At 37.7% G+C, this 21,140-nt stretch overlaps 1 protein-coding gene across 1 annotated transcript in view; it reads left to right on the forward strand.

Annotated features, from left to right (window-relative positions):
* Nucleotides 1-21,140, forward strand: part of LOC121444817 (fibronectin type III domain containing protein 3C1-like) — a 52,017-nt gene that overhangs the window by 14,110 nt on the left and 16,767 nt on the right. Inside the window, exons 4-17 of the mRNA XM_041646722.1 lie at nucleotides 7,623-7,699; nucleotides 9,814-10,093; nucleotides 11,424-12,155; nucleotides 13,386-13,441; nucleotides 13,709-13,851; nucleotides 16,173-16,232; nucleotides 16,660-16,798; nucleotides 17,317-17,370; nucleotides 18,096-18,217; nucleotides 18,304-18,478; nucleotides 19,242-19,328; nucleotides 19,533-19,671; nucleotides 20,273-20,344; nucleotides 20,940-21,058. Coding sequence (XP_041502656.1) covers nucleotides 7,623-7,699; nucleotides 9,814-10,093; nucleotides 11,424-12,155; nucleotides 13,386-13,441; nucleotides 13,709-13,851; nucleotides 16,173-16,232; nucleotides 16,660-16,798; nucleotides 17,317-17,370; nucleotides 18,096-18,217; nucleotides 18,304-18,478; nucleotides 19,242-19,328; nucleotides 19,533-19,671; nucleotides 20,273-20,344; nucleotides 20,940-21,058 — 2,255 coding nt within the window. The remainder of the gene's footprint in view (nucleotides 1-7,622; nucleotides 7,700-9,813; nucleotides 10,094-11,423; nucleotides 12,156-13,385; nucleotides 13,442-13,708; nucleotides 13,852-16,172; nucleotides 16,233-16,659; nucleotides 16,799-17,316; nucleotides 17,371-18,095; nucleotides 18,218-18,303; nucleotides 18,479-19,241; nucleotides 19,329-19,532; nucleotides 19,672-20,272; nucleotides 20,345-20,939; nucleotides 21,059-21,140) is intronic.

The raw sequence follows: 21,140 nt of genomic DNA on the forward strand, positions 1-21,140 counted from the left end.
ATAATTTAAGAACAGACACAACTGGAATGTCAAAGGCAATTTATTAGACTTTAAGAGGAAATTTTCTTCATACAATATGTTCTGATCACATTTTCTCCTCCCCCAACTTCTCCCAGATACTACCCACCTCTCCACCCACTCTTAGTCATTCTGGAAATGAAAACTGGGCCTTATCAGATTATAGAGACTGGGGGAACGCAAAGCAAATGATAATGTGCTCTATGAGGACAGTGGCTACCACTGAGGCCCTGTCTGTTTTAATGGGAAATGTTTCTAGCCATCTGGGAAAAGACAAAACTAACTAGTGATATTTGAATCTCTTGCATGGGGCCATGCAAGTGAAGCATATTTGCCAGTCTCCACGCAGCATAGTTCTTCTATGCTGGATAGTGTATGAAAAGTCAGGCACATTCAGGATTTCACTGACAACAAGAAAGACAAGCTTTAGAAATTGTCCCCAAGATGTTGCTATGCCTAATAAACAAAGCCTCAATTGGAAAATAAAGGCTTTAGCCCCTAGACATGTAGATTGATGAAATTCTTAAAGATAGTTCATCACAGGTTGATGGAGGAAGGTCATTGGCTAATAAAGGCACTGCCCTGGCCCATTTTCTTCTAGGCTAATTCTCACATATTAATTTAGCCCATTTCTAATCATCTGTATGTAGCACCCCAAGGTGCGCTTACCGGGGAGATTCTAGCCTATGTCCATCCTGGGTCGGAGCTTCATAGTGTGCGTCTGCCTGGGAGCTGGGGCATGGCGTCTCTCTGAGGCGTCTGCTCCCGTGAGGAGGAGCTGTCAAGTCTCTGAGCTCACTTCCTCTTCCTCCCAGCATTTTGTTCTGTTTACTCCTCCCACCTATCCTCTAACCAATAAAATGGGCCAGGGCAGTGCCTTTATTAGCCAATGACCTTCCTCCATCAACAGGTATTCAACAAGTAAAAGTTTTGGGGGGGTAAAAGTTTGGGAGAGTACAAGTTTGTAACTCTATAGTGTTTATAAAGCCTCTTGGATTTCCTGGGGGTATGCTTTGGATGTGAGTGAATGGGACTGGGAACTAAGGCACCCTGGAATGAGACAGTCTGGTTTAGGTTATGATGCAGAATCATGTCTGAGATGAGTGGATGGCATCATTAAAGGATTTCAGGAAATCGCTAGTGAGACAGTCTAGTTTAGTGAGGACCCAGTATCCTTTCTGAGAGGGAGGGATGTGAGAAAGGGCATGGTTAGGTGGTAGACTGGGGAGGATGTTTTAATCCATATCCTCAAGGATACAGATGAGGCAGATCAAGATAGGTCCTGTGCTGGTGGAAGATTATTTAGTAACTACTGTATTCAGGTCCCCAGGGTCAGAGGGGACTTTCCTTATGGAGGAGAACTGGTACCAATGGAAACAATCTTGCAGTTTTGATGAGGTAGGGGTGGTTAGAATGAGCCTGTGTGAAATCTCACATATGGACTTTAGAGGGCTCGCTGAAATAAGAATTAAAACAAGATTTTAAAAAAAAATGAGCAAGGAGTAGTGTAGTGGGCATAGAGATACGACTGGGAGTATGCAAATAAGTAAAGGACTAAGTGAGTGTCTTAAGAAATTAAAATAAAGAGTTACTCAATAAAGAAGGAAGGTCTTTTGATGGGTTTGGGAAAAAGAGAGTGCCTGTATATTAACTCAGAAGGGCTGAGAATGAGAGGGTTATAAGGATCCTCAGAAAGTTTGAGAAATTCTAGGGGCCGGAAATAAATCCAGTTCTTAACATAGTTGGAGAAGCAAGCTAGATTGCTTTGAAGATGCCACGAAGTGGTGACTTACCGGAAAGATTCTAACCTACCTCCATGTTGGGCTGGGGCTTTATCTCGTCTGACTCACTTCCCTACTTCCCAGCATTCTGTTCTGTTTACTCCTGCCTACCTAATTTTCTGTCCTATTAAAGGGCCAAGGCAGTTTCTTTATTTAACCAATGAAATAAATACAAAATAGAAGACCCACCTACATCAAGGAGGTATAAGTTATTCCATATGAGATGGGAAAAGTAGAGGCAGATAGAAGCTCATGGAGAGGCCCTTTGACAGTTGTTATACTGTTTACAGAGATCCTGTAAGTATTCTTTAATAAGAGGGTGAAATGAACATGTTTACTAAGGGCATTTCAGAGGAAAAAGTGGCCTGGAAGGTATCAGTGACTTTCTTGGAGGAAGAAAAGATTTTCCAGTTGAGAAGGAAGTACGAGGTTGTTAAGATGCTAGTAGGCTTCTCAGAGGTTGGCTTTAGAGGAACTGAGCTGTTTCAATGCTATGATAAGTTTGAAAAGGAGAGAAGAGGAGTCAAAGGGGAAAGACAGTAGGGCACATCCTAGCCCTTGGCCAGCCAGCAGGCCCAGGATTAGGCAGTCTTTGCCCCCAAAGTGGAACATTTGACAATGGGGCTGCTTCAAGGACACGGGATACCTTTCCTGGTAATAACAAGGTGTCCTTTAAAGTAAGGAAACACTACACTCTCTAAGTTTGAGCTCTTGAATGAATGATGTCATAAGTATGATTAGAGTGAGTGTAAAGGCTAACTGTGGTATATCTAGCTTGGTTTAGGACCCAAGTGAGTGCAAAGAACTCTCCTTACTAAAAATTTGTCTGACAAAGGAGAAGACCTGCCTCTGCCACCAGCTGGGGGAAGCAGTAAAGACATCATGGGACCCATGGGACCAGTTAAGATAACAATCTCAAGTTGTTACCAAAGCTAGCAGAATAAGAGTTTTCCCTGAGAAAAATACCCTCAATGAACCAATCCAAAGGTCTAAGAATGGGAGGTAGTGAAAAACCTTAATGTGCCCTCCATTGTCCTAGAGTAATTGTGAAGTATTCGGCCACAAGAAAGAAGTTATCTGTATTTGAGAGAAGAGTAGCTAGGGTTGAGTGGAGGGCAGGGCTGGAGAGAAACTACAGGTTAGAAAAGCGTGGTGTAACAAGACTGGGAGCAAAAGGAGGAAGTGCAGGAGTGTGAAAGATGGCTACTCATGTTGCACACGGGAGAGAAGAGAAAAAAAAGATGTTGAGGGAAAAGTAACTTTGAAGACTCTAGGGATGAGCAGGATGACAGTATCTAGAACATTGTGGCATAAGGGGTCACTTTGATATATATTTCAATTTGTTTAGAGAAATACTGGTTGGGCTTGAAGAACTAAGACCTGGTTATGATCACTATAGAGGTAAAAGTAAAAAAAAAAAAAGTTCAGGAGGGGTGGTGAGCACAAGGGCATAAGTTCCTGAAGGCCTGTTTCAGGGTGATGAAACCTCTGAGTGTGTCTGGAGTGGAAACCAGGTGACCATGAGATCATCTTTTGATGGAGAAAGGTCATTGGTTAAATAAAAAGAAACTGCTTGGCCCTCATTGGTTAGAAAATAGGTGGGAGGAGTAAACAGAACAGAACGCTGGGAGGAAGAGGAAGTGAGCTCAGACTCCACAGCTCTCCTCTCGGGAGCAGACGCCTCCGAGAGAGATGCCATGCTCCTGGCTCCTGGGCAGACACACGCGATGAAGCTCCGACCCAGGATGGACGTAGGCTAGAATCTTCCCGGTAAGCGCACCTAGCTGTGCTACATAGAATATTAGAAATAGGCTAGTCCAGGTGTGAGAGTTAGCTTAGAAGAGGCTAGATAAAAATGGGCCAAGCAGTGTTTAAATGAATACAGTTTGTGTGTTGTTATTTCGAGCATAAGCTAGCAGGCGGCTGGGGTATTGGGGACTCAGCCCCGCCGCTCCTATTACTACAATCTTTGGTTGCAACATAGAATATTTGGGACAGACGCACAATGCTGGAGACCTGCAGCAGGAAGTAGTCTCTGAGACTTCAGACTACAAGAAGGACAGTCTTAGGAACTGGTATCGAGTCCAAAACAAGTCTACTATGTGATGCACTAGAATGTTGTGAGAAGACAGGAGTATTTGGGAGTACAAAGAGAGAGTGTGGACACGAGAGAGGAGAGAAGAAAGAAGTGGGACTGAGTGCCCTTGAAGAACTTTTCCCAAATGCTAGGAGCCATTGCAGAATAACTGTGCAGAACAGGTAAGTCTCTGAGAGAAGTTAGACTTGGGGATGGTCCAAGTGAAAGGAAAAAAGTTCCAAGATTTGGCTAGAGGATAATGGTGAAGAAGGCAACTTTGAGTCCAAGAATGAAAAAGGAATTAATGCCTGGGGGGGTTCTGTGAGAAAATAATGGAAGGGCTGGGTGGTGGTGGCATACCCCTTTCATTTCAGCACTCTGGAGGAAGAGACAGTTAGATCTCTGTGAGTTCAAGGCCAGGCTGCTCTACAGAGTGAGTTCCAGGACAGACAGGACTGTTTCACAGAGAAACCCTGTCTATAAAAACAAAAACAAAATAAGAAGGAAAAGAAAAGATAGAAATTTGGAGAATACGTGAGTAGATAGGTACTGTCAAAATGTCTTGAACAAGGTGATAGCAACATTAGATTTGAAACAGTGATGATGGCCATGTTGCAGTTGGGGGAGTTTGTGGGCATTAGGATATTCATAAGGAGGTAAGAAGTGATGGGTTTAAGTCCCTCCCTCCTGGCAGAGGAAAACGGATGCTTCAGTATTGAGATAAATCAAGAAGGAAGTCTGAGAGAAATGAGCTCCAGGTGATGGTGTTGCTCAAATGTCAGGTGGCCTGTGTCCTATATAATAGGGCTGATTTTAGAGACAAAAACAGGATTGAGGGATGTGAGGGAGTCACCCTCAGGTGCCGTCTAACACAGAAGGATAAATTGAAGATAATTTGATAGTCAAGAAATGCATAGTACTGATGCAAGTTTATGAAGCAAGCCCCCTCCTAATAGAGGAAATTGACAGTGGGGTAAGATGAGAAATGAGTTCATAGGACTTACGTTATAGAAGGAAAAAATGAATAGGGGTATGAAATGTGGAATCTCGGCTTGGGCTTTCATGCTGGTGACAGAAAGAATGCTCTTGTGGCTAGGAGGGCAGTGTAGAGGAGTTAGACAACAGAAGCATTCTCCACTTTATTACCTTGTGCCAACCCTCAGAGAGCAAGGCACTGGGCTCAAGAGCAACTGGTTGAGCTACCAGATGGGAGATGGTTTGGGAGGAAGAATCAGCAGAAGCTCTAAAGGTGGAATCTCCAAGGGAGAATGAAGGGGGTAGACTCTTTCAAGAGAAATTGGGTAGGGGAAAAGGACTGACACAGGAAAAGCCACTGAGGAGGCAGAAAGATTGTACATTGAGAGCTTCCTGCCTCTTTCTGGTTCTCATCCTAAGTGATCAAGGTCCCTGAAAATTTACCAAGTCAGATGGCCTTTCATCACAGAAAGATGTTGTCCAATTTACATTGGTACCAGGCCATTTCCTGGGGCAGATTTCACTCCTAAGACCCAATTGAGAGAGGTTAGACAAAAGATACCTTAAAGGGGATGGTGAAAGTATTTGGAGAAAATTTGGAAACCTATGGTGGTGAGGAGAGCCCAGGATGTTCTGAAGACACTGGAAAATTGTGCCTGTTAAGATGTCACTTACCAATAAGAAGCTTGAGAATCAAGAATTGGATTAGATTTGTAACTGCCTAGTCAATTATTCTCCATATATTAATGATTTCCCACCTTCTTCCTCTGAACTATCCACATCAGCAATGACAGTAACAGCACAGAGTACATGCTGCAGCAGGAGTGGATGTGTGATGGGGCATCAGGTGTGGTGAGGATTCCTGTAATGGGAGCAGTTACATGCATAGCTTTTAAGAATATTGTCTACACCAGCATCCCTTTAAAAATATTATTAATAATCATTAAATTTCTTTGCATATAGTTCAGAGGGTCTTCATATCTTGTCTGAGATCTCCTTTGTGAGTGACCAACTTGCCCAAGACCATGCACTTTGTAGCACTATACTTAGCTTACCAAGGATGTGAAACAAAACATTCCATTCGACAAACACTGAGATTTTCACCTGATCCAGATTTACTTCTTAATAGAGAATACGAATGAAATAACAATAAGGAAATATTTTAATATTTAAGAAATTTTTAAAATAATAAATTGAATAAGTGGGAATTATTGTTCTAACAATGATTTAATGGAAAAGGTCCCTTTGGTCCTTTGTTTGTTCTGGATAACTTTTAGTTAGGTCTCATATGTTTATCAAATAGCATATTTTTAGTGTTGAATTTTGAAGATAAACCAGGAATCTTAAAACACTAAGAGATTATGTTTCTGGCAAAAATATATTTGTCTTCTTATTTTGTTTTGTCCCATGAGTGACACAAATTGAGCCTTTTTGTCCTTCCTTTTGGGGGAAGGGATGGTACCAGGAGAGGGGGAAACCTGAGAGGACTGGGAAGTAAGTGTAATCAGGGTGCCTGATGTGAAATTTCTAAATAATCAACAAAAATATAAGAAAAATAAATAAATAAATTTTTAAAATGTAATTAAGAAGCCACCAATTTGCTTTAAGCAATTGCAGTAATAGCCAAAACACTGTTGTCTTTTATTTCATAAAATAAAGGAATTTTGGTGAACTCATGGGGAAAAATAAAAAAAATTAGAAAAAGATGTCACTTACCTATAAGACATTGCCTACAAGCGTCAGAAAAAAATAAATGATGGCTGTTACATAGAGACACCCTGTCTCAAAAAAAATAATTGTAAATAACTCAAAGAATGATGACATATAAGTATCTGTAATATAACTTTTAGCTACTATGCAAAGGTGTTTGAGATATTCAAATTTGTGGTATAGAAGTGCAGCATTGCATGTATAGTTCTAAGCTATTATTTATACTAGGTCATTTCCTAAAAACTGTACACTTTTTTAGTTTTTGAGATTTCTTTATTTTCATTTTATGTGTATGAGTGTTTTACCTGCATGGATGTCTGTGCAACATGTAAGTGCAGTGGTCATGGGTGTCAGTAGTGAGCATAGCATCAGATGCCCTGGAACTGGAGCTAACCAATGATTGTGAGTCATCATGTGGGAGCTGGGAATGAAGCCTAGATCCTCTGGAAAATCAGTGAGTTTTGTTTCCCACTAAGCCATCCCTCTAGGCCCCTAGTTCACTTTTGTAATTATTTCTTTTCTTTTGAGATTATACTATAACTACGTCATTCCCCCTATCCTTCCCTCCCTCCAAACTATCCTATATACCCTCCTAGCTCTCTTACAGGCCGCTTTCTCAATGACACTTGTTACACATATATGTCTGTATATTCACTTTAATATAATTGGAAGTAAACCCTAAAATAAAAATTCTTTTCGTTTTATTAGGTAATATTACTGCAAGAAATTATTTTATGATGCAGAGAAAAACTTTAGGCAATACAACCGTGCTAAGTAAGAGAACACTAGCAGAAATCTGATAGCTCATTTTCATTCATAGTGAGCTTGCAAACATTTTTAGAAGACATAATTTACTAGTCCTCATGATGTTCTTTAATGAAATTCCATTGGTTGAAATTAATTTCCAGTGATTCTTCAATACTTTGGCAATGGGTTTTGTGAATATGCAACAATATCCTTTCAAAGTGGCTATTGTTGAAGCTCAGTGCTGATTTTCACTATGCAAAGTTAACTGGGTTCTGTAATGGACTTTGTTTAAAATTCATTAATAATTCTCACAGGACCAGCAGACGTACCTCTGATAGCACCAACCGGTAATTTGCCACCAATATACCTTCCTCCTGGTTACATATCTCAGGTATGCTAATGTGTTTTTTTCTTTGGCATCTAGCTCTTTATTACAATCTAATACTTTTACTATGCCAGTGTGTGATAACAGATTTACAGAAATATGTATTTATTTACTTTACTGCTGTCATTTCTTTCAATTTTTCTTTTATATAAATCTTTAACTGTAATTATTTCAAGTGATTGGCTTTAACCAAGCCTCCTTTAGATTACCTCATAAGCAACACCTCATTGTTTACTGAATTTATATCAAGGAATATTTAATAATATTCCCTTGATTTGTAGAGTTTCTTAATTGACCTTAAGTACCCTTATAATTCTCACAGTAATGGCTTCTGAAAACATATAATCTTTAGTCCTTAAAATCTCATAGAATTTTCAACTCAGTAGTGTTTCATTCTTAAAGGCCTAAAAAACACTTATATGAAATTCCTCAAATATTTACTGTGCACCTAAAATGAGCAGACAGATAACACTCATACTGAGATTAACAAAATATCCAATGGCCTTGAAAATGTAGACTTGAAAAATATCTTGTTTTTCTTCTTCTTTGTCTTCATAGCTTATTTAGTTGTATATATTAGTGGTATAGATGAAGAACACACCAAACAAGTCAGTGTAATGTACATAAATTCTAAACAAAATTACTTGTAAGAAAACATGAGTATACCTGTACCTGCACTCAGCAATTTCACTTTAAATTATTTAATAAGTAAAATATTTTTGTGCTGGATTTTTGGTTTTTAAACTGTTTTAAATATCTACACTTTTATTTGCTCCTCTTCCATCCCCTTCTACCCTTTCCCATGATCCCCATACTCCCATTTTACTCAGTATATTTTGTATTTTTCTTAGTAAGTAAATCCTTTAATTTATCACTTGGATATATTTTTACAAAGTTGAAATGATTTATTAACCACATATAAAATATTGCTTACACTGCTGTTTATAATCAAAAAGAGGTTTGAAAATAAATGTGATGCATAAAAATGGGTGACTGTATTACATATGTACATAATGAAACATTTAAAAAATAAACAAAAAGTAGGCAAATGTTAGTGGGTCTGGTGATGCACACCTTTAATCCTAGCACTCAGGAGGCAGACACAGGCAAATCTCCATGAGTTATAAACCAGCCTAGAATACATAGTGAAGTCCAACACAGAAGGAACTACATAGTGAGACTATGTCTCAAAGCAGGGGATATAATTATAAACCTACACAGAAAAGCCTTCAAAGTTATCTTACTAAATAAAAATGTGTTTGTGGAGACTGCTTGATCATTTTCTAGCCACTCATACCCAAAATAATCACATAGAATCTATATCAATTACAACACTGCTTGGCCAATATCTTTGACTTATTGTTAGCTAACTCTTAACATCTTACATTAACCTATAATTCTTGTCTGTGTTAGCCATGTGGCTTGGTACCTTTTATCAGCAAGGCATTCTCATCTTGCTTCCTCTGCATCTAGGTGATGACTGAAGACTGAGCCTTTCCTCTTCCCAGACTTCTACGATTGTGGTCACCTCATTGATACTTCCTACCTAGCTACTGACCAATCAGCATTTTATTAAACCAATACAAGTGACAAATCTTTACAGGGTACAAGACCATTGTCCCACACTAAAAATGGAAAGTACAAAATAGGTATAATGCTACTGTGATATAAGAAAAAGAAAAAAGCAAATTTTAGAAGTGTTCTTAAGAAATTCACAATAGTTTCCAGTTGTAAAGCATTGAGAAAGTGAGGATTAGGAACGGTACTTTTAAATTATGTGGTACACTTTAAGGTTTTGAAGTGTGCCAGAAATTACTTCCTTTAAACAGAAAGAGACTTACATCCAAGTATGGTGGTGCACACCTTTAATCTTAATACTCAGGAGGCAGTGGGAGGTGGATTTCCGTGTTTAAAGTCAACCTGGTCTATGCAGTGAGTTCCAGAAACTTCATAATGAGCTCCTGTCTCAAAAGAAGGCAAGATACATGTGGAAAAAAATGATCTTGCCTTCTAGATTATTGATCCTTGATGTTATAGCTAGCCAAATTAACAGGATATGGTATAAATCTGAAATGTAATGATTTCTATGGAACTTAATATGATTCTGTCTTGTGTTTTAGGTGGTGGATGAAAACGGAATTCAAAAAATCATCGTTGTGCCTCAGACACTTGACTACCACATGCCCCTGACTGCTCCTGTGCAGCAGCTCTCACCCTTCATAGCACCGCCACCGCTGACATTCCCTCAGGCCTCTCAGCTTATGTATCCCCCAATTCACGGGGAATTCCCAATACCTTACTTCCAAGAAGCTGCTCCGCAGCAGATGCCACCACCTCTAGCACTACCACCACCACCGCTGCGACCACCACCAGCAACATTTATATACCAGGAGCATCATGGTAATATGTGCTTTCCTTCTTTTGAAATTTTGTTTCTTTTTATATGTACAAAGGGTCTACCTGAAGCCTGTGCACTGCGTGTGTATAGTTCCTGCCAACCCAGTAGAGGGCATCATAAGTCCCGGGACTGGACTTAACAGGCACTTGTTAGCTACTGTATGGGGGCTGAGAACTGAATCCAGATCACCAGTGCTCTTAAACTTTGTGCCATCTCTCCCTAGTATGCACTCTTCTTAAATGCAAAGCATTGTCATTAAGTTACAAACACAGATGTGACATGGAAGTAGAAATTAAACTGTCTAGGAATTGAGAATATTGTTGAATTATTAGAGTACTTGCCTAGTATGCATAAAGCCCTGGATGTGATCTCGAGTACCACATAAAACCAGACATGGTGCTGTATATATATATTGCCAGCATCCTGGAGGTGGAAGCAGGAGGATTAGAAGTTAAAGGTCATTTTTTGCTGGAGTTTGAGGCCTGCCTAGGAAATGTGATTTTTGTCTCAAGAACTTGAAGAGGCAGAGGGGCAGAAGGAGGTGTAAGAAGAAGAAGGAGTATCTCAAAAAATAGAGAAGAGCAGGAGTGGGAGGGGAAAGAAATGGGAAGGTAGAGGTAAATAAGGGCAAAGAACATCATAAACTGGTATTAAAATACTTTTTGTGAAACCCATCACTACAAAATAATGAATAGGTGCCATTAGAAACAGAAAATTTTATAAAAGTGGAAAAATATGAAAGAGTTTTGGTTTGTTAAAAGCAAACAGATTTGAACAGTTATTAAAGTGGAAAAAAGTAGAAGATAATAGCATTTCCTTGAATGATTATATAGCATGCATATATCTTAGGGCTAATGATAGGTTATGCACAAAATGCTTATAATGCCTAAAGTTTATGTCTTATGGAATATACTCATGAAACTGTATTTTATTAGCTTTTCTTGGTTTTTATATAGCATGGATTTGTGGCACATATTTTTCTATAAATTCAGATTGGAAAATGATTAAAAAACCTTGACTATTAATGCTAACTGTTAGGAATATAAAATGCACTGGAGAATTGTTGTCATCACGGTCATAAGACCTCAGGATTTAAAAGTAAATTTATTATCTAGGAAAATATTGTATTTGCCCATATTTTCCATACCTATCAGTATATCATAAAAACATATACATAGAACATATACATAAAATTGAATATTCGGATTGAAGAAAGTAAAAAAATTAAGTAAAGCATAATTTATCAGTATTCTTTTGATTTTAAGTGGAAAAAGGAACTTGAAAGAATATGGTTATTATGATTACTGAATATTATCACGTTATCTTTTTTAGAAACCTATACTCATGGAAGAGTAAATCATAACCAGTTTCATGAGAGGACTGTTAAAATGGGAGAATATTCAAAGAAGAAAATGAGAGATCATCAATTTGGTGAACAGAAGACTAGCTCCATGTTTAATGACACTTCTTTGCTTCTGAACAAAGTCATTGACATGTCCGGTACTTTTAGTTCTCTTTGTCCTTACACTGTGGTGGATACTCCTCCAGGCATTAACACTGATAACAATACTTCAAGCACTTGCTCTCTGAATGCTGTCTTAAGCACTTGCACCATTGACAATACTCCAAAAACCTACATTGCCGACACTCTTCCAGACATTAACACTACTGACACAATCACTAGTTCCTCTGAACATACCCCTAGCACTTCTACCTCAAACGCTACTCTTTGCTCTGACATCATTAATAGTGCTCCAGGTCCTTCCAGAATTGCTCAGGATCCAGTCACCTCTGATGGAACTCAAAAGTCATCAAATACCGAGAGTACTCCAAGCTATATTTCTGAGAGTGATCGCAACATTTTCATCTCTGAAAACACTCATCTCCCCTCTTCAATTAATAATGTGTTCAGACCTTCTGGTGCTGCCAGCATTTCCAATAATACCAGGGCTTATACTGAAGATAATCATGGAACGAGAGAGAATAATGTGGAAGGTGAAGACAATAAGCAGATATCAGGTGGAAAACAAAGGAAGAATGAGTCGACAAATGCCATACTACAAGGTAAACCCAGGAATCCGGTTTTGTTGCCAACGAGCAATCAAACCAACTATTTTGGACTCTCAATGCATTTTTAAATAAATTTCTACTTTATATCATTATTTATTTAGTCTGTGTTTGTATGTGAATAAGGCATTTCCGAGGGAAACTTGTGGGAGTTTATTTTCTCATTTCAACACTGCAGGTCCCTGGATCAAACTCAGGTCATACTGCTTTATGGAAAGTACCATTATTCTCCAATATCACCTCAACAGCCCACATTAAATATTAATGTGCTATTCTCTGCTTTTGCTTACTCTTAACCACATTATACTTGTACCTCCATGTTTTTATTTTTAATTAATTTTTGGTTGATAAATAATAAACATACATTTAAAAAGTATAGTGTGCCATTTTGACACACACAGATATATGTAATTTATATATATAAGATGGAATTACTAAGTAAAGCTAACCGACACCTGTCACTCACTTACCAATCAGGTGTTTTTCCTGTTGCAACACTTAAAATGCATGTATGTTATATTTAAATATATCTTATATTAACCAAAGTCACCCTGCCATGCAATAGCTCTCAAAAATTTCTTTCTCCCATATGAAATTTTCTTCCCTTTGTTCAGTAACTACACATTCTCTAACTTCCACCCCATTCCTGGTAATATTTTCTTCAACTCTACTAAATTCTACATGTAGTTGAGATCATGATGTATTTGTTTTTCTGGACTTGACTTATTCCATTTAGTATAATGTCTTTTGGGTTTATATATGTTGAAGCAAATGACATAACTCTCATTCTTCTTTTGAAGATCAATTAGGCTGCGTTTTAAAATAATGAAAAATGTGAGAATGTATCTCAGTGTTAGAGAGCTTATATAGTATGTGAAAGGCCCTGGATTGAATTCCAAGCAACACACACAAACACAAATAAATGTATCTTCTTGTAATTGCATGTGCTTGAATGTTTATCTTGTCATCTAATGAAACATTGAAAATTTCAATCCTACTTATCTCATCTGGCTTTATTTAAATTGAGTAATTTGGTAAATATCCTGCTAAATTTTAATATGTATTTTGACCAAATTCTTGTTTTACTGTTTAATGTAAAATGTCATTAGGTCTTTAGTCATTTTCATTGTGCTGATGTATTTGAAGGGTAATGGTAGATCTAACAATTTTCTCTTGGTTTTGCCAATGTATTATTTTTGTTTGAGGTGAATTTTTTCTTACTTTTAGAAAACAATACAGAATACAGAGCACAGCCCTGCTGTTCCAACCTTGAAAAGCCTGTGGTAAGTAACTAAACTGAAGAGTTCGTGATCTTTTACCTTTTCACTCTTAATCCGCATGATCACTGTGATGTTTTCTTTAATAGAAGATTCATTTGAAGCATTTACTGTGTTAAAATTTTCATAAAATTAATGGCTAGTTATTTAATCCCAGTATTTCAGCACCTAACATGGGAGATACACCAAATATCAATTAAGACATAAAAATACTGTATTCAAAATTACACATTATGATTTTTAAGTATATTCCTTGCATTTCTATCATTTTAGGTTTCTAATATCCAAACAAGATCTGCTACTATTTCATGGAATCTGACCTGTACTGAAAAATGTGATCATATTAATTCTCCTGTGACATTTGAAGTGGCACTGTCTAGCAATGGTAAAAATGGATTCTATAAAAACATTTATAAGTAAGTCTTTTTAATTATTTTGTGTTATTCAAGTATACTATATAAACATATAGTCATTGTGCCACAACTTATCCTTAGGCTAAATTCTTCATTTCCCCCCCTAAATTATTCCTTTAGACAGGGTTAGTATTTAGTTTAGTTTTTTTTCTAGTAGTTGGTTCCTAAATCAATCCACAAAACTCATTAGATCACAGATCTTATTGAAATATCGGATCATCCATTTTCAGCTATAGGATACCTAAAATTTGAACTTAAGGAGGATAATAAAAAATAAAGCTTTAATTCCTCCTCATTTTCCACTTGGTTCAGTTTAGGAAAAATTAGCTCCATGTGAGGGTGTCTTTGGGTAAACAAGTGAGATAGTTTACATGGCAGTGAAAATTCAAGCCCTGGATTCTTAATTAAGTTCTGGGAGCTGGTTATAAAAAGGAGTCTGTTAAAATAGCAAGATAAATTGAGGGGTGTGGCTCAAAAGATTGATCCAGGACTATGGAGAATACATTAGAAGATAACGTGTGCACAACCAGATGTTCTAAACAGCAGTCAGCCTGAATGAAGATGCAAACAGAGAGAAACAAGGAAGGAAAGACATTCAGATAGAGAGAAAAGGACAATCTTATATCCATTTTTCAGCTTAGGCAGTAAGTAAGCCAGAGATGGTATACAAGATTTTGAAAATTATATTTGACAACTTTATTTTCTAGAACTCTGCATTTTTGGCCAGATACAAAAAAGTAAAAATGGGAATTTGTAAACCGCCTTGGCGGGTCACTGAGTCTAGGGATTGTAACCCGCCTGACAGTTAGTAATTCCAGGGTCCCGGAGAGGCGCTATCTGAAAGACATGGGAGGAGAGAAGAAGGCCAGGCAGATTTGTCGAAGCCTCCATTTATTAGAGTCATTGTTACAGCTTATATAGGATGAGGAGTTTGGCTTGGGATGGGGGCAGGGGCATGGAATCTTGCCGCGTGGTCCATGGTCACGTAGGCCAGGAGGTTACGTTCGGTCAGGTCACGATTCCTCGGTCAGCAGTTCACAGGTTGACACACCTAGTTCTCTAGATTGTTTGGAATGTGAGGTAGGTTCCGCTAACAGATAGCTCTCTATTAACAGCTAATTTGGGTGTGGGATAAGCTCTGCCAGTAAAACAATTCTAATTATTGTTAGGGGTGAGTGGGGTTCTCTGCTAACTCCTCATGGCAATGGTTCCTGTAATAATTTTGGGGAAACGGCTCCTGACAGGAATTTTATATAAAGTTTCATTAATTTGATAATTATCATGTAAAATCGTGAGCTTTAACATTCACAGCCCACACTACTCTATACTGGGTAGAAGACAGGCAAATGCAAAATTAACTCGCATGGAAATCTCTTTCTGGTATGTCATGCACTTTACACACCTCACTGCTTTCAAAGAAATAGAACTTAGCATTCAACGGTGGGAGGAAAAAGAGGGGGTAGAGGAGGAGACACAGGAAGAGGAAGAGTTTGCCTGTTTGTTGACATCTCTGATCATCCTTAAAGGCTTTTAAGTAGCCTTTTCACAAGGTATCCATCCCTTCAATCTTTAGAGGGGTCTTTTCAGGAATTCCTTGGTGTGGTCAAATACACTTTGGTCTTTGAAAGTTTCTGCTGAGGAAGACAGTTTGGGGTCTATAATCCCTCTGGTTGGATGGCCCAATAGGATCCCACTGCAGAAACATCCATCTGAAAATGAATGAATTAATGAATGAGAGAGACATGATGTTCTTTGAAGCTTTGGTATCTACACTCATGTAAATGAGCTACTTAAAAGTAAATCTGTACAATTTTGGTTAAATATATGCGGCAGTAAAATTCAAATTGACTGCTTTAAATTACTCTTATGATTCTTGGTGTGTGCTATAAAGATTTATTGATGTCACAGGCAAGACAAACTCAGTACTTCTTAGTGGCCACTTTCTAATTGACCAGCAGCACCTTGTTCAGCTCCTCCTGTCTTGGTGCAAATGTGCCAATGGGGATCCCTGCTCTATGAACTTGAACGCCTGCTGTAGAAATTTAGAGCAGCTCTGTGGTGTGTCCACTAGCTAGTGGCAACCACTCACCTCCCAGATCATATCCCTCATCAACTTGGTATGCTTGGTGAAGCGCTGCTGCTCCTCAATGCAAGCTGGAGCCTACTAGAAATATTTTGCACACATATAAAGTGGTTTTAAGTTATCCAAACTTCAAGGAAAACTGTGGTTTCTTTATCAGTTATTCAGGTATTATGAGACTAGGACTGTTTATTAGCTGTTAAATATGAGTGAGATCCCATGTAAACAAAGATTATCTTTTCAGTGGTAATGAGGGTACTGTGGCCCTACATCATCTCCAGCCCTGCACAGTCTACTTTTTAAGGTAAGAAGTCTATCCTATACAACCTGCCACCAGACTGCAAGCCAGCCAAGACTCCTTAACCTATGAGAGTTTTAGTACTGAGAATTTCTGAAGTCAGCCTGTTTATTTACCAGCAAAATGCCCTTTCCTTCCACCTTCAAACAACCCCACTTCCATACTCATGTAAGCAACCCTAGTTTAACTCATTAGGTTGCCCAGAAAAGAAAGGCCATGAAGGTAAAGAGTGGGAACTATTGGGAATGAGAAGGGAGCAAAAGAGAATAATGGGAAAGGAGGAGGTATGATCTTCTATAAAAATGCCATAATGTGAGCCGTTACAATGTATAAACAATATATGCTAACAATAGAACAACAAAACATGTGTCTAGAAGCACAATCCTGCAACTCAGTACTAGAAAGCTTATGACAATTGCTGTTACTCTTTCAGAGTTACAACCATAAGAGACACAGAGCACAGAAATGTGTCTGAAGTGGTTAGTTTCACAACACGTGGCTGTGAACCAGACCCTCCACTTGCACCTAAACTAATTAGCAGAACCAAGAACAGCCTGAATCTGCAGTGGAAAGTAAGAATTTTACTGACAAAAGCATCTCAGTGTGACTTAAAACACTCTCCTGTATCCTGAATTTTAAAGATGGATTATGCATGCTTCATCTAACTTACTTCTCTAATGCTTTTCTTCACAATACTCATTCTCTTCATTCTGAGAAGTCCTGCCAAGTGAATTGAGAAATGTCAATATAACTTAGGTAATTAATAAAAAGTGAACTGCCCCTTTTCACCACTTAAGTTTTGGTGTTAGTCAGCACAGTTACCAATAAATCTGTCTCTCCAATTTCTTATGTATCAATTTTAATTTCTTTCCTTTTATGAAGTCTGAAAACAAAATATAGAATCAGTGTTTGTATTGTAGACTGTAAACCATATGTTCTAACCTTAAATCTGAATTGTCATGAAAACAAATATCCTTTTTTTGCAGTAATTTATACCAGTTTAAATGCATACACATGTATATATTATATGTAACATATATGTATTATGTAAAAATAACCCATAATAATTTTATTATTCTGATCTATTCAGGGTTCCAAAGATAATGGATCCAAAATAAGCAGCTTTCTTTTGGAATGGGATGAGGTATGCACATTTATTTTGATTTTAATTTTATTAAAATAATTTTCAATTAATATATGCAGATTACTGTTTCCACTCCCTCAACTCCAGGTCCCTATGCATCACTCATGAAAATCCACAGACTTTCTTGTTCTCCTTAGAAAACAGGCATCTAATGCAAGAAGGAAGAAAATAATAAAATAAGATAAAATTTTAAAAAATATCTGAATAAGAAAAAACAAACAAATAAACAAAAAAAGAGTCAAAGAAAAAGCACAAGAAACACATGTAGATATAGAGACATACATTTGTGCACATAGAAATCTCATAAAGATCAGAAAACATAATATCTAATCAAAAGACCTGTACATATTTTTAAATGCCCAGACAAAGCATTGATTCACTAAAAAATGTCCACTTTTACCATTGAATTCATTTTGTTATTGGTCAAATACTGCTGGGAATGGATCCTGTCCTTAAGTATGGTTTGGATACCGAGTGAGACACCATGGGAAAAAAATAAACTTTTCTTTTTCAACCTGTTTTCATCTGAAGATAAGTTCTGGCTTAGGGATGAGGGCTTGTGTCCATTTTCCCCTGTCAGTGAAGGGATCCCATCAGGCTTAGACTTCATGCACAGATATCTTTAAAAATCATTCACTTGATTGTGAATGATTAACACTATGATGAGTATGTGTTGTTAGGTGCAGTATTTTAAAATATTCTAATATTTTGTGTGCATTGTTAAGGGTAAAGGTGAAGAGTTCAAAAGTTGCTACAGTGGTCCCACTAAACAGCACAAGATCTTTAAACTGACTGCTTCTACGAAGTATGCATTCAGATTAGCTGCCAAAAATCACTTCGGCTCCAGGTACATTGAATTATTTTCACTATTGAAAAATCTACAGTGCCATGAGATCCTGAAACTGGTGTTTCCACTTTAACATATCCTTTTAGTAATTACAGTGAAATAGCCGTCTTCCACACATCAGGAAACACACCTCCGGCACCGCTGCCTCCTAAGTTGAAAGAAGCAGGAGTCTATAGTTTGTCACTGGAATGGTGTGCCCCAACAAACCCAAACCCAAATGACACTCTTACTTATGTCCTCGAGATGGAAGAACCAAGATCTGTAAGTGTCCTGTTTGGGGGCTATGATCTTTAGCCTCATCTCTCAATACTTTTTTATACTCACTTCTCACTTGGAGGGGGGAACAACCTTGAGTCCCTGTGTTCTGAATGGGCTCAGTGCAGAGCAACTGTTGGGCAAGTCTGCATAGGTTGCTCAACCTCAACTAGCTCAAGGCAACAGCAGCATCTCTGCACTCTGCTCGTTCTATTCAAAGACATCTGTTAGCATTTTCAGCTCCAGCCCTGTTCTGGCTGACTCTCTGTGGTCACAGATATCTTTCAGCACCTTTACACAATTCTGCCAAGCTGTCCACCTTCATCTCAGTTTCCTCATGTGGGTGGGCAACTATTTCATTCCATTTGGAGCTTTCAAATCTGTGTCAAAGAGCCGGTCAATTTAAACAGCAGCCACAAATTACTATGTACATGCCACAAAATGTTAAATGGAGGAGATAACACTGAGACGTGTTCTGGGTCGTAACTAATAGGCTCATATAATATCAGAGTTGGACAAGGCAACCCAATAGGAGGGAAAAACTCCCAAAGAAAGGCAAAAGAGTCAGAGATGCACCCATTCCCACTATTAGGAGTCCCAAGAAAGCATCAAGCTAACAGCTGTAACATATATGCAGAGGAACTGGTCCAGACCCTTTGGGGTTCAGAAAGTCTAAGGTACTTTCTCAAGACCATTAAGGTAGATAGTAAATTAAAGCTAGAGCTGGAACCTAAGCTTCTTTCCTAAATTCCCTGTCCTCCATTTTCAGGGATTGGGTTTTAAACCTAAATACAATGGAGAAGATCTCTCGTGCATTGTAAAAAATCTTCAGAGAAATACTACATACAAGTTTCGGGTATGTGCCATGGTTTAAAAATTGGTGTTGTGTTTTCATATAAGACTAAACTCTTCACTGGAATAAATGCTGGTGTTTTTCTTTGAAATGAAACTTTACTTTGTATTTATTTCTTGGAAATGCTCACCCAGCTGCACATTACACATTATCAAAGCAGACATTTATTTCCAATGTCCAACAAAATAATTTCTTTTACACAAACAGATTTTTGCCTACAATCTGGAAGGAAGAAGCAACCCCAGTGGAGAAGTAAAATATTCTACTTGTCCAGCCAAGCCTGGATACCCTAAAAAACCTTATGTAGTGGGAGCAATCCATGCACGCCAAGTAAAAATTGGCTGGGGTAAATAATTCTTTTATGTCTGAAGTTTGTTCTCTCCATAATTACTATTGAGAGGAAATCGTTCTGCAATTGCTCTAAGCTTAATAAAATAGTCCCATTTGCATGTGAAATACTCTGCAATATAAATGAATTTTATAAACCCTATCATTTTTGATAATTTGCTATTGAATTTCCTATAGCTAGCACAACTAGTCACATATGAACCAACTGTTGAACTTCATATGTATCCTTAAATAACTGTCTTCCAAGTAAAATTTTAGTCAAAATATGTACTATAGTAACAGGTCTGTGTCAAAGATAAAGGTCAGCTTAATCAGAAACTATGTCTAAACAGATTTTTGCCCCTAAATTAGATGAATAAAAATTACTCCACATATTCTTATCATTTTAGTTTCTTACCAAGAACTTTGAAATACTATCTAAATACTTGATGAGTGATATCAAATGTATATAACTTGTATTAGATTTTTAGATTGTTACTAGTTATATAACAATGTCATTTATATTTTTTTCTGTGAGAAGTTACATTTTATGAGATAAAATTTTAGTGAAAGACTTGCAAGCTTTTAGAAAATCACTTAAAATTTGTTTCTCTTTTTAGACTCCCCCAGAGACAATGGTGGGATGCACATTTCAAGTTACAGTTTAGAAGTCAGTGAAAATTCAGATGGTGGTAAGGCAACACAAATTTTAAAATATTTTATTTTGGAATAATCTTACAGCCACCTAGAAGTTTTGAAAAAAAAATAGTACACAGTTTCCTAGCAAAACTATGACTTAGCTTCAGCTAATAGTAGTGTCTTAAATAATCATCGTGCAATTGCAAAAACCAGAAATTAATATAAATACACACCTATAAGACCAAACCACAGAATGCAATTGGAGTACTTTTGATTAGAAATCATGACTTACTGATCCCATAAACTTTTGTTTAATTCTGCGGGAAGTAAAATAATTTATCATGAAAAATTATTGGATTACACTGGACTGTGGTGACATAAATGTTTAATCCCACCACTCAAGAGGGAGAAGCAGGCAGAGCTTTGTGAGTTGGAAACCAGCCTGATCTACAGAGTGATTTCAAAGACAGCCAGTGTGCTGCATGGAGAAACCCCGTCTTAAAACCTTACCCCCCAAAAGATAATTGGATCAAGTTGTGCTCTAAGATGGTTGTTTCTTTATCATGCATATATTAATTGTTGTGGGAACTTATAAAATTTAGAAGTGACCTATGAACAAATTGAGCCAAATTGCTCCACTTCCTGCAGCAAATCTTTGGAAGATAATCTACAATGGCACTCTCCAGGAATTTCTGTACGATGGCCTCCAACCAGGCACCACATATAAACTGAGAGTCTTTTGCACTTCACCTGTAGGCCAAAGCCAGGTAAGAAATCAGAAAGGGGAGAGTTCTCAAATTGAGGGTTGAAATAAACTATTATATTATTGGAAGTTTTCTAAAGCTGAAC

Source organism: Microtus oregoni, unplaced genomic scaffold (assembly GCF_018167655.1).
Source record: "Microtus oregoni isolate MIOR12 unplaced genomic scaffold, Mior012 000142F_ref0000161, whole genome shotgun sequence".
NCBI lineage: Eukaryota > Metazoa > Chordata > Mammalia > Rodentia > Cricetidae > Microtus > Microtus oregoni.